The sequence below is a fragment of the Moschus berezovskii genome, chromosome 23 (genome assembly GCF_049115385.1).
Source record: "Moschus berezovskii isolate FMDL1 chromosome 23, NW_MosBer_1.0, whole genome shotgun sequence".
NCBI classification, from domain to species: Eukaryota; Metazoa; Chordata; class Mammalia; order Artiodactyla; family Moschidae; genus Moschus; species Moschus berezovskii.
In genome coordinates this window covers 20,330,301-20,355,937 of record NC_142482.1, presented here as the reverse complement: position 1 = coordinate 20,355,937, position 25,637 = coordinate 20,330,301, and the positions used below count along the sequence as shown (strand labels likewise).

At 52.4% G+C, this 25,637-nt stretch overlaps 2 protein-coding genes across 4 annotated transcripts; one reads left to right on the top strand and one right to left on the bottom strand.

Moving 5' to 3' along the window:
* The first annotated feature begins 13,310 nt into the window (after positions 1-13,310).
* SMIM29 (small integral membrane protein 29) lies at positions 13,311-16,071 on the top strand. Of its 2 annotated transcripts, none has more exons than XM_055406642.2 (5): positions 13,311-13,430; positions 14,686-14,809; positions 15,054-15,079; positions 15,367-15,472; positions 15,634-16,071. In XM_055406642.2, exons 2-5 carry the CDS (start codon positions 14,759-14,761, stop codon positions 15,697-15,699), a joined length of 249 nt encoding a protein of 82 aa, XP_055262617.1. In that variant the 5' UTR covers positions 13,311-13,430; positions 14,686-14,758; the 3' UTR covers positions 15,700-16,071. The 2 variants fall into 2 exon arrangements, with proteins under 2 accessions (XP_055262617.1, XP_055262616.1); XM_055406641.2 differs by having other exon boundaries at positions 14,686-14,869.
* Positions 16,072-16,182: 111 nt separating this feature from the next.
* HMGA1 (high mobility group AT-hook 1) lies at positions 16,183-25,053 on the bottom strand. 2 transcript variants are annotated; one of them, XM_055406644.2, is made up of 6 exons: positions 24,989-25,053; positions 24,601-24,726; positions 21,309-21,490; positions 19,450-19,533; positions 18,771-18,821; positions 16,183-17,519 (listed from the first exon to the last, which is right to left on the bottom strand). In XM_055406644.2, exons 3-6 carry the CDS (start codon positions 21,441-21,443, stop codon positions 17,466-17,468), a joined length of 324 nt encoding a protein of 107 aa, XP_055262619.1. In that variant the 5' UTR covers positions 21,444-21,490; positions 24,601-24,726; positions 24,989-25,053; the 3' UTR covers positions 16,183-17,465. The 2 variants fall into 2 exon arrangements, with proteins under 2 accessions (XP_055262619.1, XP_055262618.1); XM_055406643.1 differs by lacking the exon at positions 24,989-25,053 and having other exon boundaries at positions 21,342-21,490; positions 24,601-24,720.
* Between the last annotated feature and the right edge of the window lie 584 nt (positions 25,054-25,637).

Genomic DNA, 25,637 nt, shown 5'->3' with positions numbered 1-25,637 from the left:
CTTTACAGGTTGGGAAATAGACACAATGGGGAGGGACTTTTCACCAGTATTGGAGTCTGAAACCCTAAGCAGAGAATACATGTCTCTGGCCATGCTGTAAAGAAGCAGCTGTTGCAACTCTGTGGACATGAAAATATCTTTTTGTTTAAATGGCTGTCCCACTCGGGACACCAAACACTGTCCAGCCAGTGCCGAGTCTAACCCCCGTCCGTCATTTCCTCACTCATTCATCCACCACTGTTTCTTTCTTTAGTCTTTCTTGTGCCCATCTTCCCCCACTGCAGCCCCCCTACAGAATCCCAATCCTGAATTCACCCCTCTGACGGAAGAGCTGAGCCTGTCCAAAGAAAACTGTGTCCTGTGGGGTCACTATGGGTTCGTGCGTCCCCTCTAGAAAGCCTGCAGTGCCACCAGTCAATGGCTAGTGACTGTCACATTGACAAGTGCAAAGGCCACTTATTTTCTCCCTGACTTCACTCCCTGCTTCCCCCACCCCCCACAGTGTCCTGGCTACACTTCTGGTTCTCCTCCCAGCCACAGCTTTCAGAGTAAAGTTGTAATACCCTGGAGTGTAAGTCACTCAGTCATGTCTAACTCTGCAACCCCATAGACTGTAGCCCGCCAGACTCTTCTGTCCATGGAATTCTCCAGACAAGAATACCGGAATGGGTTGCCTTCCCTTGGGGATCTTCCCAACCCAGGGATTGAACCAGGACTCCCGAATTGCAGGCCGACTCTTTACCAATTGAGCTACCAGGAAAGCCAGTACCTTAGAGTACCCAAAATGTTTTATGGTTTTCTTCCTGCCCACCTCTGCAGACTCGTTTCTGCCACCTGCCTTGCCCTTTTTCTCCCCTGGCCTCATAGAACTTTCTGCAGTCCTCCAGACACACCATTCATCCCTGCACTCTTTCTGAATTCGCACGTGTTGTGCTACCCCCAGTTCCTTCTGCTCCCCTGACCTCTCAGCCCGGTACCCTGTGAACTTTCCCAGACTGAGGGCAGGAGCTCCTGGGGGACTGACTGGTCACTTCCAGCAGGGCTGTCTGAGACAGGCAAGGAAGGCCAAGATAGGCTGAAACTGGAGAAAGGCTGTTGTAGATGTTTGCAGTTTGGAGGTGGAGTCGAGGGGAATTTGTTTTACTTGGAGGGAACTTGATCTGAAAAAACTGAGTGGCCCAATTAATTATAACAACTAATATTATTTGAGGAGTGCTTTCCACTGTACCAAGTACTCTCCCATCAGTTCAGACAATTCATTGATCGCTTACTGCTTGTACAGGGCTAAGGGCCAGGGCCCTGACCTTCACATCTACCCTGAGAGGCAGGTACTTTGATCCCTGACTCACTGTTGATGGAGCTGAAGCCTGGAGGCTAGAGGACAAGGGAAAGTAGGGCGGGTGTAGGTCAGATTTAGAAGCTGAAGGAAAGCTAGAGGGAGGCAAGTACCTTGAAGTCAGGTTTCTGGTGCTGTCAAGGGGTGACCAGTAGGAACCCTGAAGTGGAGGGAGTCCCAAACGTCCCCTGCTCAGGCTGCCAGTAATGTTACAATGTCTGGGGTGGGGTCTGTGGGATCTCTCTCTGCCTCCACCCCGTGGACCTTGGGATTGAGGGCTGCTCCACTGGGCAGCGTCTCAGAAGCTTGTCTTCCACTCCGAAAGCAACCCCCTGCTCCACCCTCCCAAAAGAGGCCCATGGGTCTCTGGAAGCAGTGGAAGAACAGCTGAAGCAAAGGTATGGAGGTGGGAAAACAGAGAAGATAACACGCAGAACACCAGGTAACTGCACAGAAATAAGTGAGCCAGTGTAAGAAAGAGCCAGGGGACTTCCCAGTGGTTCAGTGGCTAAGACTCCTCACCCCTGATACAGGGGCCTGGTTTCAATCTCTGGTCAAGGAACTAGGTTCCACATGCTGCAACTGAGAGTTCTCATGCTGCAACTAAAGATACTACATGCTGCAAATAAGACCCAGCACAGCCAGATAAATAATTTTTAAAAAATAACCAGTTAGATTGTTTTGTAGTCCTTTACATTTATGGAGCAGGTTATTATTTACCTAATGTTTATTCCCCCCCTGCTTTTTTTTTTTTAACCGTGCCACACATGGCTTGTGGGATCTTATTTTCCCCGACCAGGGATTTGAACCTGGGCCCTCAGCAATCAAAGTGCAGAGACCTAACCACTGGACTGCCAGGGCATTCCCCTATAAATGTCATTTCTTTCAGTCAACAAAGCTTATTTATGAGGTGGATATTATTAGTTACATTTTGGAGTCAGGGAGTCAGATTCCAAGGTGTTGAGTGACTTGGTTGAAGCCACAAGAGTGGCTAGTAGTGGGGTCAGGGCAGTTGAGGCCAGCCCGGTTTGGTTAAGCCTGAGCAACATGATGGTGGCCAACAAGATTCCGCTACAGTCTTGGTTCCTTTTTCTTCGTATGTCTCCCCCTTCCCAATCCCTGGGCATTGGCCAATCAACTCACCTCTCATTAACTCATTTATAAAATAAACATGCACTGATCCATATTTACTGAGGCATTCTTTTGCTTTTTATTTGGCCATGCCAGGTCTTAGCTGCAGCATGTGGGATCGAGTTCCCCTACGAGGGATGGAACCTGGGCCCCCTGCGTTGGGAGCACACAGGCTTAGTTTAGCCATTGGACCACCAGAGAAGTTCCTGTTGAGGCATTCTTTACTCTTCATATTTTTAAAACTGTATTGAGCTATAATTAACATAAAATAAGCTGCACATAAAGTGTATAATTTAATATGTCTTGACATATGTATTCAAATGCAACTATGATAACCAAGGTAATAGATGTATCCCTCACTCCCCAAGAAGGAACCATTTGCTGAAAAGGCTATCCTTCTATTTGTAGATTGCTGTGTTATTGTTTTTTGCTTCGGCCACACAATGTGTAACACGGATCTTGGTTCCCCCACCAGGGATCAAACTTGTACCTGCTGCACTGGGCGTGCCAAGTCCTAACTGCTGGACTCCTAGGGGAGTCCCAGTGTTTCTGCTTTTTTGGCTGCACTGGGCCTTCGTTGCTGTGCATGGGCTTTCTCTAGTTGAGGTGGGTGGGGCCTTCTTGTGGAGCACGGGCTCTAGGCCCGTGGGCTCAGAAGCTGCAGTCGTGGGCTCAGGAGCCTGGTAGTTGTGGTGGGATTAGCTGCTCTGCAATGTGGGATCTTCTTGGGCCGGGATCGAACTGGTGTCCCCTGCATCGCAAGGTGGATTCTTAACCACTGGACCACCAGGGAAGCCCCTAGTTGTGTTTTCATCATGAAAGGATGTTGATTTTTTTTTTTGTCACATGCTTTTTTGCATCTATAGAATTGATTATCTGGTTATTTTCCTTTGTCCTATTAATGTGCTATATGACATTGATTTTCCTATAGTTGAAACCCCCTTGCTTTCCTGGATAAATCCCATTTGGTCATTGTGTGTAATCTTTTTTAATGTGCCATCAGATTTGGTCTGCTAGAATTTTATTGAAGATTTTTGTACCTATTAGGAATATTGGTCTATAGTTTTCTTATGGAATCTTTCTCTGGCTTTGGTATCAGGATAATGTTGTCCTCACAGAAAGTGTTCCCCTACTCTAGTTTTTGGAAGAGCTGGAATAAGATTGATGTTAATCCTTCTTCAGATATTTGGTAGAATTGGCAAACGAGGACACCTAGTCCTGATTTTTCTTTGTCAGGATGTTTTTGATTACTGATCCAATCTTATTACTAATTATAGGTCTGTTGAGAATTTCTATTTGTTCTTGAATCAGTTTTAATAATTTATGAATTTGTCAATTTCATCCAGATTACCTCGTTTGCATATAATAGTTCATAGTGTTCCCTTATAACCCTTTTCACGTCTGCTTTCATTTCTGCTTTTAGTTATTTTCACCTTGTTTTTTTTTAAGTCTAACTAAAGTCGTGTCAGTTTTGTTACATTTTCAAAGAACTGAATTTGATTTTGTCACTTCTCCGTTGTTCCCTGCCTCCCATATTTATCTGTGCTGTATCTTATTGCCTTCCTTCCTGCCTTTAATTTGCTCTTCTTCTGGTTCCTTAAGGTTTAAAGGCAGGTTGTTGATCTGACATCTTCTATTAATATAAGCATTTACAACTATAAATTTCCCATTGCACACTGCCTTTCCTGTATCTTGTAAGTTTTTGTATGTCTTCATTTGTCTCAAAGTATTTCCTAATTTCCTTAGAGATTTCTTCTTTAGCCCATTGGTTTTTTAATGAGTGTGTTGTTTACTATATGCTTATCTGCTAATTTTCCAGTTTTCCTTCTATTACTGATTTCTAAATTCAACCCACTGCATTCAGAGAACATACTTTGTATGATTTCGGTTCTCTTAAATTTATTCAGAGTTCTTTTATTGCCTTCAGTTCAGTTCAGTCGCTCAATCGTGTCCGACTCTGCAACCCCACGAATCACAGCACACCAGGCCTCCCTGTCCATCACCAACTCCCGGAGTTCACTCAAACTCACCTCCATCGAGTCGGTGATGCCATCCAGCCATCTCATTCTCTGTCGTCCCCTTCTCCTCCTGCCCCCAATCCCTCCCAGCATCAGAGTCTTTTCCAGTGAGTCAACTCTTCGCATGAGGTGGCCAGAGTATTGGAGCTTCAGCTTTAGCATCAGTCCTTCCAATGAACACGTAGGACTGATCTCCTTTAGAATGGACTGGTTGGATCTCCTTGCAGTCCAAGGGACTCTTCAAGAGTCTTCTCCAGCACCACAGTTCAAAAGCATCAATTCTTTGGTGCTAAGCTTTCTTCACAGTCCAACTCTCACATCCATACATGACCACTGGAAAAACCATAGCCCTGACTAGATGGACCTTGGTTGGCAAAGTAATGTCTCTGCTTTTTTAATATGCTATCTAGGTTGGTCATAACTTTCCTTCCAAAGAGTAAGTGTCTTTTAATTTCATGGCTGCAATCAGCATCCACAGTGATTTTGGAGCCCAAAAAAATAAAGTCTGACACTGTTTCCCCATCTATTTCCCATGAAGTGATGGGACCAGATGCTGTGATCTTAGTTTTCTGAATGTTAAGCTTCAAACCAACTTTTTCACTCTCCTCTTTTACTTTCATCAAGAGGCTCTTTAGTTCCTCTTCACTTTCTGCCATAAGGGCGGTGTCATCTGCATATCTGAGGTTATTAATATTTCTCCCGGCAATCTTGATTCCAGCTTGTGCTTCTTCCAGCCCAGCGTTCCTCATGATGTACTCTGCATATAAGTTAAATAAGCAGGGTGACAATATACAACCTTGATGTACTCCTTTTCCTATTTGGAACCAGTCTGTTGTTCCATGTCCAGTTCTAACTGTTCCCTCCTGACCTGCATACAGGTTTCTCAAGAGGCAGGTCAGGTGGTCTGGTATTCCCATCTCTTTCAGAATTTTCCACAGATTGTGGTGATCCACACTGTCAAAGGCTTTGGCATAGTCAATAAAGCAGAAATAGATGTTTTTCTGGAACTCTCTTGTTTTTTCGATGATCCAGAAGATGTTGGCAATTTGATCTCTGATTCCTCTGTCTTTTCTAAATCCAGCTAGAACATCTGGAAGTTCATGGTTCACATATTGCTAAAGCCTGGCTTGGAGAATTTTGAGCATGACTTTACTAGCTTGTCAGATAAGTGCAATGTGCAGTAGTTTGAGCATTCTTTGGCATGGCCTTTCTTTGGGATTGGAATGAAAACTGACCTTTTCCAATCTTGTGGCCACTGCTGAGTTTTCCAAATTTGCTGGCATATTGAGTGCAGCACTTTCACAGCATCATCTTTTAGGATTTGAAATAGCTCAGCTGGAATTCCATCACCTCCACTAGATTTGTTTGTAGTGATGCTTCCTAAGGCCCACCTGAATTCACATTCCACGATGTCTGGCTTTAGGTGAGTGATCACACCATTGTGATTATCTGGGTCATGAAGATCTTTTATTATAGTTCTTCTGCATATTCTTGCCACCTCTTCTTAATATCTTCTGCTTCTGTTAGGTCCATACCGTTTCTTTCCTTTATCTAGCCCATCTTTGCATGAAATGTTCCCTTGGTATCTCTGATTTTCTTGAAGAGATCTCTAGTCTTTCCCATTCTATTGTTTTCCTCTATTTCTTTGCACTGATCACTGAGGAAGGCTTTCTTATCTCTCCTTGATATTCTTTGGAACTCTGCATTCAAATGGGTATATCTTTCCTTTTCTCCTTTGCTTTTTTCTTCTCTTCTTTTCACAGCTATTTGTAAGGCCTCCTCAGGCAGCCATTTTGCTTTTTCGCATTTCTTTTTCTTGGGGATGGTCTTGATCCCTGTCTCCTGTACAATGTCATGAACCTCCATCCATAGTTCATCAGGCACTCTATCTATCAGATCTAGTCCCTTAAATCTATTTCTCACTTCCACTGTATAATCATAAGGGATTTGATTTAGATCATACCTGAATGGTCTAGTGATTTTTCCTATTTTTTTCAATTTAAGTCTGAATTTGGCAATAAGGAATTCATGATCTGAGCCACAGTCAGGGCCCGGTCCAGTTTTTGCTGATTGTATAGAATATTCTTTCCATTATTGAAATTAAGGTATTGAAGTCTCCAACTATTAATGTGCAGCTGTCTGTTTCTCCCTTCAATTCTGTCAGTGTTTGCTTCATGTATCTTGGGACTCTGTTGTTGGTGTATGCATGCATGCTAAGTTGCTTCAGTCTTGTCTGACTCTCTCCAAACCTGTGGACTGTAGCCCACCAGGCTCCTCTGTCCATGGGATTCTCCAGGCAAGAATACTGGAGTGGGTTGCCATGCCCTCCTCCAGGAGATCTTCCCGACACAGGAATCGAACCCATGTCTCTTATGTCTCCTGCATTGGCAGGCAGGTTCTTTACCACTGGTGTCACCTGGGGAGCCCTGTTTGCTGTATACATAACTGTTAAAGATTCATGAATTGACCTTGGTATCAATATAAAATGTCCTCCTTTGTCTCTAGTAACAGTTTTTGACATAAAATCTATTTTGTGATGTGAGTATAGCCACCCTAGGTCTCTTTTGATTATTCTTTACATAGAATATCTTTCCATTCTTTCACTTTCATCTTGTTTGTGTCTTTGGGTCTAAAGTAAGTCTCTTGACAGCAGCATATACTTGGATCCTTCCCCACCTCTTTTCATTCCAATCCCAAAGAAAGGCAATGCCAAAGAATGTTCAAACTACCACACAATAATTTCACATGCTAGCAAATTAATGGTCAAAATTCTCCAAACCAGGCTTCAACAGTACGTGAACTGAGAACTTCCAGATGTTCAAGCTGGATTTAGAAAAGGCAGAGGAACCAGAGATCAAATTGCCAACATCTGCTGGATCATCGAAAAAGCAAGAGAATACCAGAAAAAACATCTTCTGCTTCATTGACTGCACCAAAGCCTTTGACTGTAGATCACAACAAACTGGAAAATCCTTCAAGAGATGGGGAATACCAGACCTCCTTACCTGCCTCCTGAGAAATCTGTATGCAGGTCCAGAAGCAACAGTTAGAACCGGATATGGAACAATGGATTGGTTCCAAATAGGGAAAGGAATACTTCAAGGATGTATACTGTCACCCTGCTTAGTTAACTTATATGCAGAGTACATCGTGGAAAATGCCAGACTGGATGAAGCAGAAGTTGGAATCAAGATTGCAGGGAGAAATATCAATAAGCTCAGATATGCAAATGACAACACCCTTATGGCAGAAAGTGAAGAGGAGCTAAAGAGCCTCTTGACGAAAGTGAAAGAGGAGAGTGAAAAAGTTGGCTTAAAGCTCAACATTCAGAAAACTAAGATCATGGTGTCTGGTCCATCCCTTCATGGCAAATAGATGGGGAAACAATGGAAACAGTGACAGGCTTTATTTTCTTAGGCTCCAAAATCACTGCAGATGGTGACTGCAGCTATGAAATTGAAAGATGCTTTGTCCTTGGAAGAAAAGTTGTGACCAACCTAGACTGCATATGAAAAAGCAGAGACATTACTTCGCTGACAAAGGTCCCTATAGTCAAAGCGATGTTTTTTTCCAGTAGTATGTATGGATGTGAGATTGGGACCATAAGGAAAGTTGAGTGCCAAAGAATTGATGCTTTTGAACAGTGGTGTTGGAGAAGACTCTTGAGAGTCCCTTGGACTGCGAGGAGATCCAACCTGTCCATCCTAAGGGAACTAGGTCCTGCATAGTCATTGGCAGGACTGATGCTGAAGCTGAAGCTCCAATACTTTGGCCACCTGATGCCACTGACTCATTGGAAAAGACCCTGATGCTGGGAAAGATTGAAGGTGGAAGAAGGGGACGACAGAGGATGAGATGGTGGGATGGCATCACCAACTCAATGGACACGTGTTTGAGCAAGCTCCAGGAGTTGGTGATGGACAGGGAAGCCTGGCATGCTGCAGTCCATGGGGTGCAAAGAGGCAGACACGACTGAGCCACTGAACTGAACTGAGCTGAATGATTACTGATGTTGAACATCTTTTCATGTACTTACTTGGCCATTTGCCTATCTTCTTTGGGGAAATGTTTATTCAAATCTTGCTAGATCGTTTAAAAATCCATTCTGCTTTTTTTGGTGAGTGATGAAATATACATAAGATTTACCATTTTAACAATTTGAAACATACAATTGAGTGGCATAAATTGTTCTTTATCACCAATGTGTCTTTTAATTAGTGAGTTTAGTCTGCTTCCATTTAAAGTGACTCCTGATACTGGGGGACTGACTTCTGCCATAGAGCTGTTTCCTGTATTGCCATCACTTTTGTTTCTCAGTCCCCCAGTACTGCATCCTTTTGTGTTTGATTTTTCTCCTAGTATGTACTATTTCAGTTTCCTCTTCCTTTTCTGTGTATTTCCTACTTATTTTTTATTGGTTACCATGCTGGTTACAATCAACACCCTAAGATTAAGAGTTGATTTATCATCAGAAACTATGAAGGCCAGAAACCAGTAGAATGATATGTTTAAAGAACTGACAGGAAAACAAAAAACCCTGTCAACCAGTAATTCTATATCCATAAAAATTGTTCAGGAGAAGTTCAGACATTCCCAGATAAAAGCTATTGTTGTCAGTAGACCTGCCCTACAAGAAATGCTGTGTGTATATGCTCAGTCATTCAGTCGTGTCTGACTCTTTGCGACCCTGTGTACTATAGCCCACCAGGCACCTCTGTCCATGGGATTCTCAAGGCAAGAATACTGGAGTGGGTTACTATTTCCTCCTCCAGGGGATCTTGCTGTCCCAGGGATTGAACTGGCGTCTCCTGCATTGGCAGGCAGATTCTTCCACCAATGAGACCACCCAGGAAGCTCTCAAGGCCTCCCAAGGGGAGTCATTCTGACTAAAACCAAGTCACTGGTAACTCAAAGTCATATAAAGAAAGAAAGTTCACTGATAAAGGTAACTAGAAAGTAAAATAAAAGCTAGTATATTGTATTTTGGGTATGTATCTCCTCTTTAATTCTTATGTGGTTTAAAACATAGATGCATAAAAACATAGTTATGAATGTGTTAATATGCATGCAATATATAAAGATGTATTTGTAACAATACCAACTTAAAGGGGGACGTGGAATTGAACAGGAGGAGTTAATGTATGTCGTTGAAGTTAAGATGGTATAAATTCAACCTAAAGTGTTATACTATACTGTCTCTCTCAAGTGTGCTTTGATAATTTGTCTTTGTTTCCATGTATTTTCCATTTCAACTAAGTTATTGAATTTATTTGCAAAATGTTGTTCCTAATATTCTCTTATTATTCTTTTATGGTCTGTAGAATCTGTTGTGATGTAGAATCTTTCATTCCTAATACTGGTGATTTGTATTTTCTTTTTTCCTGACCATCTGGCTAGAGTTTTATCAATTTTGTTGATTTTCTCAAGAAGCAGCTTTTGGTTTCATCGATTCTCTGTTTTTCTGTTCTCTATTTCATGGGTTTCTGCACTGATCTTTGTTATTTTCTTCTGTATACTTTGGTTTCAGGTGGAAGCTGAGGTCATTGACATCTTTCTTTTTTTTAATAGATATTTAGTGCTATGAATTTCTCTAATAGAGATGTCCCACAAATTCTGATACACTGCCTTTCCATTCAGCTCAAAATAGTTCCTAATTATTGTTTGATCCAGAGGTGTATTATTCATTTTCTAAATATTTATGAATTTTCCAAGGATCTTTTTTTTAATGATTTCTAATATAATTCCACTGTGAGCAGAAAACATATTTTGGACTTGAATCCTTTTTATCTAGACTTGTTTTATGGCCAAGAATATGATCTTAAGACTGTGTATCCTCCTAATGTTAGGTGGAATATTCTATAAATGTCGATATTCTATAAATGTCAAGTTGGTTGATAGGGTTGTTCCAGTTTAATTCTGGCTGATTATTTATCTGCTGTTTTATCAGTTATTCAGAGTAGTATTGAAATCTTTGACTAAAACTGTGATTGTTTTTTCTTACAGTTGTATCCATTTTTGTTCTATGTATTTTGAAGCTGTCTTATTGGGCATGTGAACATTTAGAATTGGTCTATCTTCAATTAATCGTGTCATGAATTGACCTTTTTTTAAATCTCTGGTAATATTTCCTGCTCTGCAATCAAATGTATCTGATTTTATTACAGCCCTCCCAGCTTTCTTTCGACAAAAGCATAGACACCATGTATCTTTTCCCATCTTTTCGCTTTTACCCCGTTAGTCTTTGTACTCAAAGTACATTTCTTATGGGCTGCATATAATTGGTCTTACTTTTTTTATCCATTCTGACAATCTCAGCCTCTTAATTGGGTTGTTCATTTTATTATTTTTTGGCCATGCGTCGCATGCAGGATGTTAGTTCCTTGACCAGGGGTTGAACTCATGTCCCCTGGGGTGGAAGTGGGGAGTTTTAATACTGGGGTCACCAGGGAAGTCCCTTAACTGGGCTGTTTAGACCGTTTACCTTTACTATGATTGACAGAGTTGCTGCTGCTGCTTCTGCTAAGTCACTTCAGTCGTGTCCGACTCTGTGTGACCCCATAGATGGAAGCCCACTAGGCTCCCCCATCCCTGGGATTCTCCAGGCAAGAACACTGGAGTGGGTTGCCATTTCCTTCTCCAACGTGTGAAAGTGAAGTTGCTCAGTCGTGTCCGACCCTTAGCGACCCCACGGACTGCAGCCTACCAGGCTCCTCCATCCATGGGATTTTCTAGGCAATAGTACTGGAGTGGCTTGCCATTGCCTTCTCCGGATTGACAGAGTTAGGTTTCATTTTATCATTCTATTTGTTTTCTGATTCTCTCATCTGTTCTTTTTCTACCTTCTTTTGGATTACTTGAGAAGTTTTAATTGTATTTTATCTGTTTTGTTGGCTTATTAACTATTATTTTATGGTTTACATTATATGGATTTACCTACCACAGTTCATCTCATCACAGGAACAAACCAGGCCTCAAACACAATCCCAGAGCAGCTGCCAGCACAGAGCTGTCCAGGAAGAGGGCCCACCCATCTGGGCCCATTCTGCCTTCCCCTTGCTGATCATACCAAGGGCCTTGGGAAGTCATCACACCACTCAGAACCTCAGCTTGCTCGTTTGTAAACTGAGGTCATCCCACCTGCCCTGCCTACCTTGGAATGGTGTTCTGTCCCAGGAACTGCCCCATGCCTTTCCACACACTAGCCTAGCTAATGCAACCACTCGGCCTGCTCCTAGGACCACTAGACTCTCAAGATGTATGGTTGGAAATACTGAGAATGGGAACAAAGGTTGAGTGTTTGGGCAGCCAAGGGCCCCTGGGCTCTAAAACCTACTGCTTGATCCCTGCTTCCCTGTAAGGTGGGGGAGGCCCTGCCTGGGAAGGTGCCTCCTCCCTCTGCCCTCCTAACAGAAGCCTGATGGGCGGTCTTCCTACTCTCCAGACCCAAAACCCAGAGAATACCAGGAAATCTGCCTGGAGGTTCCAGATCCAAGCTTTTCTTTCATTCCTTTCCCTTTATCTGATTCTCCCTCACAGTCAGATGGTGGTATCTGGAGGCAAGAGGTGAGCTTCCACCTGTCTTCTGGTTCCTAATTGGGTCATCTCTGCACCAGATCTGCTCTCATCTAACCACTTCTGGAAGGACTTGGGAAGACTGAGACTTGATCAGACCAAGTGACTCAACCACATCTGGGCCATTGACCGTCCCTGGCAAGAACAGGGTGACCCAGGAAGTTGCCTGGCAGTCCAGTGGTTAGGACTCTGTGCCTCCACAGCCAGCAGCACAGGTTCCATCACTGGTGAAGGAACTAAGACCCCGCGTGCATCCTCTGACCGTCAAAGAAGGAACAGGGTGAGGCACACCGCCCGTGCATCTTCAGGAGCACCTGAGGACCCGGAGGCTCTCAGCCTGGTTCAGCTGCCACAACCTTTGTGTTCTGGGGCGTTTTCCATTACCTGCCAATCTGGAGTTTTCCCAATTGCATGTGATTCTGATGAGGGAGAGGTAACTGTAGGTTTACCTACGGTTGTAAGAAATAACGGAGATAGAGCCCTTCTACACTTGGCCTAGCTTCCCCCAATGCTAGCTTTTGCAAAACTGTAACATCACCATTAAGATACTGACATTGCTAAAACCCACCCATCTTACTCAAATTTCCCCTTAAGTATGTGACATTTTAACGATCAGCCCACTGAATTTTCGACCCGATCTTAACCTACTTGGCAAACCTGTTGTAACGCAGAGGGACTTCACCCCGCTGGTCCGTTTCTTTTGTGCCCCAGAAAACCGGAAAGAGGTTAACAGGGAAATTTAAAATTCAGGGCATGTTATGTGCTAGGCTCCACTCGTGCCATCGTTTGCTGCCGGCAGCAGCCTGTTTTACCAACACGAAGAATGAGGCGCAGGGAGGGAGGGTGGCTGGGCGCGAGGTCCGAGACCAGGCAGGGGCTACTCTAGGCCCGCCTACCCACTCCGAGCACAGCACAGACAGGCAGTCACGCTGCGAGGAGGCCTAGAGGGCTCCACAGACGTTAACGGAGGCCCCACGGGGCCTGCGATGCACGTTAGAGCGGGACCCAGCTCCGACCAGCAGAGCGAGCGGCGCGCGCGCCAGGCCCCGGTCCCGCACGCGAGCTCCGGAGCGCGGCCGCCCCGGGGACGCCCCGCGGGACGCCGGGAAGCCGCGCGCCCCGCCCCGCGCCGCCGCGCAGCCCGCGGCTGCCCCCTGCCGCCGCGGCGTGGGCGCTGCAGCCCCGGCTGTCTCCGCCCCCGGATTGGCGGCTTCGGCAGTCTCCGGGCCGGCTGCCTGCGGCCATCGGATTGGCTGCACCCCGATACCGCGGCCCCTCCCGTTTCCCCGGGTCCTTTGATCACGCGCCTGCTGGCTCTTCCGGGGCTCGGGAGCCAAACGAGGGCGTTCCTTTCCGGGCTGCAGCGGCGGGAGGTAAGGCATGGCCGGGTTGCATGGGCTGCAGAGCGCCGGTATAGGTCCACGCCTCGGGATGTCGGGATTCCAGGATACTCGGGTCGCTCTGCGCCCACCTCACGTTCTCCTCCCCTGGCCTGAGCCTCCCAGCGCCGTGGGAACTACCTCCCGCTCTCCCTTGCTGGTCCGCATCCTAGGGACGGCCTGTCACTCTCCCTACCTCGGAATGTCCCCTCGACCACGGGACGGGCGTGCGACTGGGCGAGTCCGGAGCCCCCATGGGCACCGAGACAGGCGGCTCAGCCCTTAACCTCCGATGGAAACCCAGGCGAACCGGGGTCACGGACCTCGGGGCATCTGCGTGCAGCCACCCGTGGAGAGTCTCCTTGCATCTGTCATGGGAGCTGACCTTCTCCACTTCCGCCTGTCATGCCAGGCCAGGAGGGGAGGGACCCGGGCGGAGCCCCGAGTGAGGACCAGGGGGAGGTGACATCACCTCGCAGATGCAGCCCAGCCCTGCCCACTGGTGTCCACCCTGGCACAAGACCTATGGGGGAGACGGTGCCCAGGTCCTATGTCTGGAGTGACACCAGGGACAATGAAGGCCTGGGACCTATAGCCCGAACTGTGGGCACTGGGCCAGGATTGAGGGGGGGTCCTCCAGATGCTCCTGCCTCACCCCTTGGCTGCAGTGAGAACCCGGTATTTTAACCTAATTGGCTTCACTGGAGGAGGGGGCGGGACCTGGGGACCTCCACCTAGCCTCCCCTCGTTAACTAGTATCTGCAGATGTCTAGCCAGCACCAGCACCTGAGTGAGAGCCCCACCCTGGGCAGCACTCAGGCCCTGCGTCTGGCCTCACCTTGGTGCCCCTGGGTAAACCCCAGGATTTGCTGAGAGTCACTGAAGGGTTCAGCCCAGCACACCAACCTGGAAGACCCCCCTCCCTCCCCTTTCCAGGACCTGACCTTAGTTTTCATGTATTATTATTGCTTTCTCCGGGAGGGATCCAGAGCCTGGCTGTCACCCTGGGGGGAATTGACAACCTCCTTCCACCTCTTCGGACTTCCCTCATAGCTCAGTTGGTAAAGAATCCCCCTACAGTGCCAGAGACCTGGGTTCAATCCCTGGGTTGGGAAGATCCCCTGGAGAAGGGAAAGGCTACCCACTCCAGTATTCTGGCCTGGAGAATTCCATGGACTATATACAGCCCATGGGCTCCCAAAGAGTCGGACATGACTTTCACCTTCACTTTCACTTTCTTCCTCTTCAGGGAGCCCAGGGGAGGCGCCCTCCCAAGGCAGTACTGCCCATGCTGACTACCGGGCCCTCTGGCTGCCGATGTCATGAGTAACACCACAGTGCCCAATGCCCCGCAGGCCAACAGCGACTCCATGGTGGGCTATGTGTTGGGGCCTTTCTTCCTCATCACCCTGGTTGGGGTGGTGGTGGCTGTGGTAAGGAGCCTCCACACACGTACACACACCCCCACACTTGCTAAGGCAGGGCCGAGTGGGCCCGGACCAGCCTATACACAGCATCTCACTGTCCTGTCACGGGAGAGGGTGTGGAGGTGGGTCCTTGTCCCCCGTGGGCCATCCTAGGCTCAACTGCCTCCACAGTGCTGTGTCTCTGTTACAGGTGATGTACATCCAGAAGAGAAAACGGTGAGTGTCCCTGTCCCGAGTGCACCCCACCCCCCGCATTCTGCTTAAAAGTTCTCATAGGATCTGAGATCCCAGCATACATGTAAGATGCCCTTCAGTTATCCCTAAGACAAACCTGAAATTCCCTGAACACCACTGTTAGGTTTTTTCCTATCCAGACGTGTCCTTAGAGCTCTAGTGTACCCTGAAAGGCACCCGCTGGAGATGCCCCATTGGGGTAAACAGCGGAGTCAGGTGTCTGCAGGGAGGTGTGGGGTGCCATGGCTGAGCACCCTCGTGTCCCCCAGGGTGGACCGGCTTCGCCATCACCTGCTCCCCATGTACAGCTATGACCCTGCTGAGGAGCTGCATGAGGCTGAGCAGGAGCTGCTCTCGGACGTGGGGGACCCCAAGGTGAGCACTCTGAGGGGATGGAGAGCCAGCAGGGGTGGGCCTGCTCTCCTCACAGCCCTGAAGCCAGAACCTGCTTCCGCCTTCAGCCTTCCCCATTTGAGCCGTGGCTAGTCAGGTGCCTCCCCGCAAGCTGTGCTGTGGCCCCCTCTCCCCTGCTACAGGTGGTCCAAGGCTGGCAGAGTGGCTACCAGCACAAGCGGATGCCCTTGCTGGATGTTAAGACGTGACCTGAGCCCCCTGACCCCGCCCCTCCGAATCAGGGGGTCGTGATCGCCCAGGGCCCCACAGCCTGCTGCTCTCCCAGCATCCTTCCCTCCATCCTGGCTCCTAAGCCCCGCAGAGCAGCCAGCCTCAACTGGACCCACCTCCTCACTCCCTCCTAGGCCTTCATTCCTTTGTGGGATGAGCCTACCAGCCACTCCCAGGAACTAGTGTTTCTTCCTGGGGTGAAAGGGTGGCTGGAATTACCAGGTGGGGCTTTGCCCTTCCGCGGGCACCTTTCTCTAGCCCTCCCAGACTTAGCTTTGGAGCTGTTCCCATGGTGACAGGGCCTAATGTATATTCGGTATATATATTTTGTAAATAAAGTTTTGTGGCTAGGGGTGTAGTTGATTTCTTCCCCCTGGAGTCAACTCCACTTTTTTCACTCACTCACTAGATCCTTGGTTTCTCACCTTCCCTATTCCAGGCACCCACTACAGAAGACTCGGTCCAGAAAAGGATATTTTTTTATTCAAGTAACTGCAAATAGGAAACCAGAGGGGAGCCCCAGGCTGGGACAAATAATGGCTACCTCCTCCCTGACAGAACAGGTGGAGAAGGTGGCCCCTACACCTGACAGTCAACACGGGCCCCCCCTCCTCACTCTGCTGCAGCATCCTAGGGGCAGGACCCCACCTTCCCTGGGACTGGGGAGTCGGTACCCAGCCTGCTTTGCTGCAGGCCCCTTCCCCTCAGAGCTTCCTGGAGGAGGGGGGCATGGGCAGAACAGGGGGCAATGAGGATGGACATTTGGCGCTGGTAGCAGCAGCGATGACGGATGTCTAAGAGTGAAACATTTAACGAAAAACAACACAACTGTCCAGAGGTAGTTTGTGAACAGAGGGAAGATGGAACCAGAACCGTGGGGGCTGGGGAGGAGCAGAAGGGTGGGAGCGGGCAAGACTAGCTCCTTGGTATTCGTGCCCCGAGGGGAGGGAGGAGGGGAAACTGAGGCCTGGGGCGGGGAGTGGCTCCAGCTCGCAGCAAGTGGCTGCTGCAGGGAGCCCAGGCCTCCTGGGCCTCACCTGGATAAAGGGGACTCTTTCCATCATTGCAGCAGGATTCCAGGGTGAGGGCACGGTGGGCTGGAGCCTGCCTAGAGCTGGGAGGGGGCTTACATTCCTACCTTCCTTCCTGAGCCCCCAAGAGGGTGACCCCACTGGGTGTGGGGACGAGGCCAGGCAGGAAGGAGAGGGGGTGTGAGCCACCCCACAGTGAGACACAGGTCGGTCAGGGGTGCTGGGGGGCATCTCGAGGCGGTCACCCCTCTCCAGGGGCGGCACCTGCTGCCGCTAGTACAGTGGAGTGGGGCGTGTCCGAATGAGAGAATGAGATGGGGCTGGGGCCCCTTTTAAGGCCAGGGGAGCCCTCCCAGGCCCCTTAATGGGAAGCCAGAGGGGAGAGGCAGAGGGGATCCCCAAACCGAGAGCCCAGCGAGGAAGGCCCCCACCACACAGAGATCAGGGGTGCGGCAGCGTGGGAGCAGCTTAAGTGGAAGTCAGCTTTGTCAGGGAGGGCAGGTGTAGCAGGTGGGTGAGGGGTCGCTGGGACCTGAAATCAAAGGGAGTGGCTTCCCACTCAGGCCCAGGGACCCTGTGGCGGCAGCTGGTGTGTGGTGTAGTGTGGCGGGGAGGGCACAGGTAGGGGCGGGGAGGGCCTGGGGGGGGCGGGAGCAGAGCGGAGCTGTCCAGTCCCAGAAGGAAACTGCTCCTCGGGAGGGAGCGGGCGGCGGTCACTGCTCCTCCTCAGAGGACTCCTGCGAGATGCCCTCCTCTTCCTCCTTCTCCTGCGGGGCAGGCAGGGCCATCAGGAGAATGCCAGGCCCGCCCCCAGAGGCCAAGCTTGCCGCCCCGCCCCCCCCGCCTCCCCCCCCCTCCAGAAGGGGGATGAGTCAGGGCTGAGTGTGTGGGTGACTCAGCAACCTCCACGGCCCAGTTTCATTCATAAAAAAGGAAGAATTTAAAGGGAGGGAAAAAAAAACCCACACACGCTGCTCTCACACACAGCCAGGCCCCTCAGCCCCCAGGCCCACGGGGGCAGGGGGCTCCTGGCAGAGCACAGGGCACCCCTGGGCTCAAGCTGGCGAGGAAGTACCTGGTCCTGGGCTGGGAGACTGCAGCCAGGAAGAGGGGGAGGGGAGGGCAGGGGTGGCTGGAGGCTGCGTGGGCCCCCCACTGGGGGTACCAGGTGGCCTCAGTGGCCCACAGGGGCAGCTGCTGGGCGGTGGAGGGGCCACGACCGCAGGCTGACCCCAGGCCAGGGCGGGGAGTGAGGGGAAGTGTGCGCCGGCCCGGGCTCACTCACTGGGCGGGAATGTCGGGACACCACACAGGGCCCCCGTGCCAGGCACAAACTCCAAAACAACCCGTTTCCTGTTACTCACTCTTGGGGCCCTGCCAGCACCCCAAGCCCCCCTCAGCTGGTGGTGGCTCAGCTCACACAGCTCGAGGAACGAGCCGCGGGGAGGACAGGTTGCAGGGGCCCCGACTGCAGCGGTGCCCTGAAGATCTCTGGGCTCAGCCCACCGCCTGCCGCTCCCAGCTGTCTGGGGGCCCAGATGGGGGTGGGGCCCCCCGTGAGGAGCAGTGTCCATGGGGCGTCACCCCTCAGCTCCCACCCAACAGGCTATGACCCACCCCCTCCCAGAGCTGAGCTCCTCTACTGCTGCTGCATAAACCTCTCTTCTTCATTACTGCAAGGGGGGGGAGGACAAGGAGACGCTACCATGTGACCTCAAGGTTCACCCTAGTTCTGACTCTGAACCAGTAAGACCCACCCCCAGTAAGGCAGGGCAGGGAGTCTGGCCTGATTTGTACCCGGGACCCTGCACTTCTCATGGACACAGCTCTTCAGAAGCCCTGGGCTGAGTGCCAGGAGTCCGGGGGCCCTGGACAAACCCCTTCCCCTCCCCAGGCCTGGGTGAAAACGTGAAGTCCCAGGAGAGCCACCTCCCTCTGTGGGCGCACAGGATGGAGCATCACGCACTCTTTAACAGTCTCCCCAGAAGAACCAAGCTGCCTCTGCCCCAGTCACCTACCAGTTTTTTGGGTCTGCCCCGTGGTTTTCTCCCTGGAGTTGTGGTGGTTTTCTAGATGGTCAGAGAAAAGATCCACTAAGTCAAAAATGTCCCTGATGGTACCCACCCAATGACCAGTGCCCGGATGGTGAGGTAGAGCAAGGTGGGTGGACCCACCTTTGCCGGCTCACTGCGGCCCGGGACTCCCACCCCAGCGGGCCCACCCAAGTCCAGCTGGTGATGACCGGCCAACCACACCGCCCCCCACCCCAACATACACACACGCCCCCCCACTCCCTCCTCCACCTATGACTCAAGAGGATATGAGTCGTGTCTTAGAAAAAATAAAATAAAAAACAAAACAACTTCTCTGAAAGGCTGATGCCACTATGAATCTGGCTTTCCCCCTCATTCCTGGAGGAGCCAGGGACCTCCCACAGAGAAGGTGACAGTCTCAGAGCCGCCCCCTTGCTCCTCCCTCCCAGCTTGCCTCTCCAGACCAGGAAACCTGCTGGACACCTGACTTCCCCACTGTCCTGGGCAGGCCAAGGCCCAGAAATGAGACCTCAGTCACCGCCCCCCTCACCTCCATTGGCACAGGCCCATCACCACCCATATGCCAGAAGCGGGTGCAGAGAATGAGGACAGACCAGGCCTCCCACGGCTGCTGTCAGGGCAGAGGGCCCCTTGCAAGCCTCACCCGGGTCTTGGCAGCACCCTTGTTTTTGCTCCCCTTCGGTCGGCCCCGAGGTCTCTTAGGTGTTGGCACTTCGCTGGGCTCCTTCTGCAAAGACAGATGGGACAGTCAGAGATGCCCTGCCCCCTTCAGGACGGAGCCCTCTGCCCCAGCCCAGCAGTGGTCTGCCCACCCCTGCTCCAGAATCCACAGGAACCATGGCAGGTAACCCTTGGGATTCAGGTTCTCCACCTGACTTTCTTTTGCAAAGCCTTTCCCCTAGCTTCTCTGCGACAGCAAAATGACAAGACACCAGAAGGCCTCTGGGAAGGGTGTCGTGGGGGCAGAAAGACACGAGGCAGGTTTGTCCACACCCCAGCTCGGCCTCTGACCAGCTCTCAGATCTTGGGCCAGACGCTTAACTAAGTCAGGACAAGTCTCCAGCACTGGGCTGTGATCACTACCCACCCCACCCCCACCTCCGCCAGAAGGCAGGGATGCGAAGAGGGGAAAGGGAAAGGATGCCCCCTTCCCCTAGAGGGAGCCTCCAGCTCTCTACCGGCAAACCAGATTCCTTCCAGGTTACCTCTTGGGGGGACTTATGTCCACATCTTGGAACCCCAGAGGCCCCTGCCATTTGGGGCACTGAAACTTTAACCTGAGACCGGATAAAAAGCTGCCACATAATGCACAAAGCTGGGCGGTAAAGGCACATCAGTGGTGGTTTCCCAGGGTGGCTCATCGCTCAGTAACCCCACACCCCTTCTGACACCCCTCACCAACAAGCCCACAAGCGACAGGGGGAGGCCAAAGGAATTGGACTAAGGGGGTGACTTCCCCACACGTGAACAGGGCTCTGAAAGAGGCAGACAAATTCCACCGCGTGTGAGACTCCTCAAGGCTCCTAAAGAGCGAGGACAGAAATCCCCAATGGGGCGCAGGGGGCGTGCCTGGGGCCTGCTGGACGATGATCAGCTCCAGTTCCTTTCCCCTTCTCTCCCCCAGGAAAGGGAAGGAATGGGGCTTCACCCACAGCTGCGCCCTCATGTGGGGACAGCTGCCTCTCAGAGAGAAACCAAGGTCTCCACCATGTTAACAGGTGGCCCACACAGCCTGACCAGCCAAGCTCCCTGGGGGGCCCGGAACCAGGGCTCTGAGTCACTCTATCACCAACTCCCGAATGCTTTAAACTTTCTGGGCTTTTACAGAACCAGGCAAAGCCCAACGCAGGGTCACTCAAGGAAGACCATGAACAGAAACTACTCCTGCCCCGGGATGAAGACCCACAGAAACGGACAGAAAGTATGGAGTAAGTTAACAGAGCGCTACCATGCGCACTGCTGGGCTCACATATACAAATGCTCATGTTTCTGCAATTCATCTTTGTTGTTGTTTAGTCGCCAAGTCACGTCCAGCTCTTTTACAATCCCACGGACTATAGCCCGCCAGGCTCCTCTGTCCATGGGATTTCCTGGGCACAGATACTGGAGTGGGTTGCCGTTTCCTCCTCCAGTGGATCTTCCTGACCCAGGGATCGATCCCATGTCTCCTGCTTGGCAGGCAGATTCTTTACCACTGAGCCACCATACCTCAATACACTGGTCCACTATGGACTGGAAATAAAGGGTGAATGCTTTACCAGTGTAAGCTCTGGCCTGCATGACTACAGGCTCACTCCTGGCTTGAACATTCTGACTCAGGTTCAGCGCTCCCTCGGGCCACACCTCTCTCCCGGGGTCTCAGGCACCAGGGACACGTGTGTGGGGAGAGCATACATGTATAGGAATGATGCCGCACCCTGCCAGTCCTGTTTTCACCTGCCACCATGCCGGGCACCTCCCTAGCCCAAAGAGGTAAACCAAGGCAAAGGTTTGGACACCCACCTGACTCCCTACCAGCGCTGTCCCAGGACTCACCGGAGGCTGCTTGCGAGGCCGGCCCCGCCCTCGCTTCTCAGTGCCGTCCTTTTCCTGCTTGGAGGCCAGGGGCTGGCTGGACTTCGAGCTCGACTCGCTCATCTTCCCTCCCTCGTCAGCAGAGCAGGTGAGGAGCGACGGCTGGGATGCTAGGAGGCGGGAAAAGTGTTCTAGATGAAACTTCTTGCAGCCACCTCCAAACCCTCACCACTCCCGCCCAAGAAACGCCCGGCAGGAAACTGCCTGCTCCCAGGGATCCCCAGGACTCCCACCCTAGCCTAGGGTTGTCTGCCCAGCCCAGCATACAGGCCGCAGGGTGGGGCTGGGCCGTTGGCCCTAATCAGGGCCTTATCTCCTGCTCAGAAGGGCTCTTTGTTGCCCTGCCACCCCCACTCTTGGCCGGGCTCAAGAGCACAGCCAGCCTAGACCTGGCCGTGGGTGAGGCCGCCCTGGCTGAGGTGTGGGCGAGATGGTCCTCAGACTGCCAGGGCCCTCCCCTCCACCGTGCTGCCCCTTCTCTTTTAAAAGCAAGCCAAGCCTGGGTAGCTCGCGGGGAACAAGGGAGTAAAGGTAAGCAGGGAATGAGCCCTGCACATCTACCTGGCAGCCATGTCATCAGTCCCTGGGCCACCTTGTCCACAGTACTGCCCAGGGCCCCACCAGTTCAAAGATGCGGACAATTTGGGAAATGGGGGCTAAAAACACACTGGGTGAGGTGCGGGGAGGAAAAGAAACCACCCAAAGCTGAAAGGGGAGTCTCCTCTTCCCCTCAGCCCGCTCCCACCCACCTGGAGTCAGATGGGATCCTTCTCTTTGATGCCTCCTCACATGAGGGGCAGGGACTAATCCAACTGAGAGGGAGAAGATACTAGCTGACCCCCTGAAGCCCTAGGAGGGCTGATCCTCAGAGCACCCTGGTCCTTTTCTAGCATATTACCTCTTAAGAGGACTGTTTGGACTTAATCAGTCCTACAAATACAGAATTCACGTAAAACCATCTTCTCCAAGGGGCACCTGCACCTGTATTTGGGAGTCTCTTCCAGAGGCTAAGAAAGGGCAGCAAGGGGCCCCCACTCCTATCCTCCCAGTTATTATCCCCAAGTTACAGGCAGATATTTGTCCTGGAAGGCTGCCCTTGGCAAAGGGTGGGTCCAAGTGGCTCCACTTCCGGAAAAGCCCCTCAACCTATAAAATGGGGGTAATGATGCTCCACCTGTCTCGCCAACGTCTGCAGACTGCAGCAAGAATCAAACCAGGTAAAAATTAAAAATACCTAAACAACTGAAAGGTTCATTCCAATCAAAATGAGAACTAGAACATTTGAAAACGACTCTCCTTTTTCAGATTCAGACTATTTCCAATTTTAACCCAAAGAGAAGAAAGCCTTTTTTTTTTTGCAAACTTGTGATTGTTAAGAGGGGCCTGAGGCCCCTGATCCTCAAGTATTGAAATGCTCCAGACGGCTAGACTTCGTCTGGTAATTATTCCATTTCATAATATTTCAGACTTGAAGACCCTTTTAAACAAGGTGGTTGGTGATTTATCCTGCTCCATCATTAGTGGCTTGGCCTGCTCTGTAATTACAGGCAGTGATTAGAATCTTACATTACACCACAGATCCCCCTTCAAAACTAAACATCAAAATTAATCAGCTAAATGAGCGCTGACCTCACATGAGGTTTGCTGGAGGCCCCCTCCAAGAGGGGGTTCTAGTTGGGCGAAGCCAGCCCCTAATCCCAGAAGGCCCAGCCCAGCCCAGCCTGCCTGGGGACCCTGTTGAGTGCGTCTGGTATTTCCGCCACTTCTTGCTGCTGGGGACCCTTTAATCTGCTCACCCCACCCCAGATCCAGGCCTCCATGAACTGAATTAAGGCCTGAGGCCCTCTCTGGTAAGACCAACAAATGCTTGTCTCTTCCACCTGTTTCTGAACATCAGGGAGGCCTGGCTTGGTGAAGCCACGTTTGAGGCCCAACTTCAATCCTATCGTCGGTAATAAGCCCTTTTGGGCCTCAGACTTGTCCCCTCCACACAATGTGGGCTCCACAAACGCTAAGGCAACCCGCGGTCATGACTCTAGAAAATCACCATGGGGCTGCCTCGTTTCCCCCCAAAATGTAGCCTAGAGGAAGGGTTGATGAGGTGCCCAAGGTCACAGAGCAAGTTGGAGTGGGATCCTGGCGACCCTTCTCGCCCGCCAGTTTCCTTACCCGCCTGGGGGCTGGTAAAGCCCCTGTCGCCCCTACTCCAGACCCGGGCCCAGGGTGACTCTGCAAGTGTCTGCAGCCGGCCGTTGCAGGTCGGCCTGAGGGACGAGGGGCCGGAGCGCGCGGGGGAGGGGCGCAGGCCGCGGGTGCAGGCGCGGGAAACCGGTGCACCCCGACCGCATGCACCGCCACGAGGGTGCACCCGGCCCCACTTCCTGCCAGAGGGGGCACCCAAGCCCGCCTTGGGGCAGGAAACCTGGCGCGCGCGGGGGAGAGGAAGAAAGCCGCCTCCCTCCGCGCCCTCCCCGCAAAATAAAAGCCCCAGTTTAAAAAAAAAAAAAATGAAACGGGGAGTCAAAGGGACTAGTTCCAACAGAGCCCAGCAAAGCAGAGAAACCAGTTTGTGGGGGCGGAGGGCAGGCCGGGCTCCGGGGGCTGAAGAGGCGCAGGCCGGGCCAGAGGTGGGGTCGGGGTGAAGCCCCAAACCCAGGCCAGGGAGTCGGCCTCGGCTGCGGAGCGAGCGCCGGGATAAAAGGCCGAGCCCGGAGTTCAGGCCGAATTGCGGGGTTCCCGCCCACCCCACCCCCAGCCCACTTAGAGAACTTCCCCAGGCTGCGGGGCCGCTCGGCCCCCGGCTCTCCCGCCGCGCCCCAACCTGCCCCTCTCCCCGCCCCCACGGCACAGGCCCGGGCTCGGGCTCGGGCTCGGGCGGGAGCGGCGGCCGCGCGAGGTGCACCGAGAGCCGCTGGGTGCACGACTCGCGCTCGCCGCAGCCGCGCGCCCCCTCCCCCACCGCGCGCTTCTCCCGGGTCCCCGCCCCCCGCACGGCGCCCGCGGCGCGGGGGCAGGGGTGCGGGCGCCCTCCCCGCGCCGCCGGGCCCCGCCGCCCGCCCCCCGCGCCGCGCGGCCCTCCCCCGCCGGCGGCTCGCGCAGCCCCGGCCTGGGAATAAAGCCGGAGGCGCGCGCTGCAGCCCCGGGGCGGCTTGCAGGAGGGGGCGGCGTGCGGCCGCGGCGCGGGCGCCCCCCTCCGCCGCCGGCCCCGGGACAGACTCACCGCGAGCTCGGCTGCCGGCCTGCGGTGCGCGCTCCGAGCTGCCGGGAGCGACGGTGCTGGGCGCTGAGGACCGGCCTGGCTCCGCCGCCGCCGCCGCCGCCGCCGCCGCTGGTAGCAAATGCGGATCTGAAACCGGGAGAGAGAGCAGAAGCGCTCAGAGGCCGCCGCCGCCGCCGCGTGCTCGCCGCCCTGGCCCCCGCGGGGTATTTATATGTCACATCCAGGCTGGGGGGGGGGCACAAAAATATTCCACCTCCCCTGAAGGATGGCGAGGGGCAGGAAGCTAGGCACGGCCCGTGCGCGGCCTCAATAAATAAATTATTTATTTAAATGATAGATATTTAAAAAAAAAAAAAAAGGAGCCACCGAAGGGGCCGCGAACTCACGCCTTCTTGGAGCCGCGCCAGGGCCAGAAATAGCCCGGGCTCGGAGTCCCAATTAGAGGAGCGCAGCCCCGGCTCAGGGGAGCTTAAAAAGAGCGACCCAGGGGCAGGGGGGACGGGCCCGCCCGCGCCAGCCGTGTCACTGGGGGCGGGGCCATGCAAATGAGCCTGGGGATTTAAAAGGGCGGCCGCCCGCTGCCGCCGCGCGGGTGGGTGCTGACGACTGCGAGGGCTGTGCGGAGACGGGCGTTTGGGGGCGGGCACGCAGGGGGGCCGGGCCGGGCCCAGAGGCCGCGGCCCCCTCCCTGCAGTCCCCGGCCGGCAGACGTGGGGAGCTGTTGAGAGGGGTCGCCAGGAAGCCCTTCCCAGGGGGCGGGCGTCTTCTCTGCGTTGAGTGGGCCCGCGGGAAAGACGCCTCTGGGGCCTTCCGGGCGTTAGGCCTGGCGCCCGCGGGCGCGTGAGTGTGCGCTGGCGCCGGTGCCTGCGGGGGGTCTGCGCGGACGCCTGTTGGAGAGTCCAGTGGCCTACCCGCCGCCCCCTCCGCCTAGATAACGCGGCTCCCTAGAGTTTCCCCTGGGCGGACAGGTGTCAGCGTGTGCATTTTGGTGCCAGCCGTGTGTGGCTGACTGGTGAAATGTAAAGTATTGTGAAACT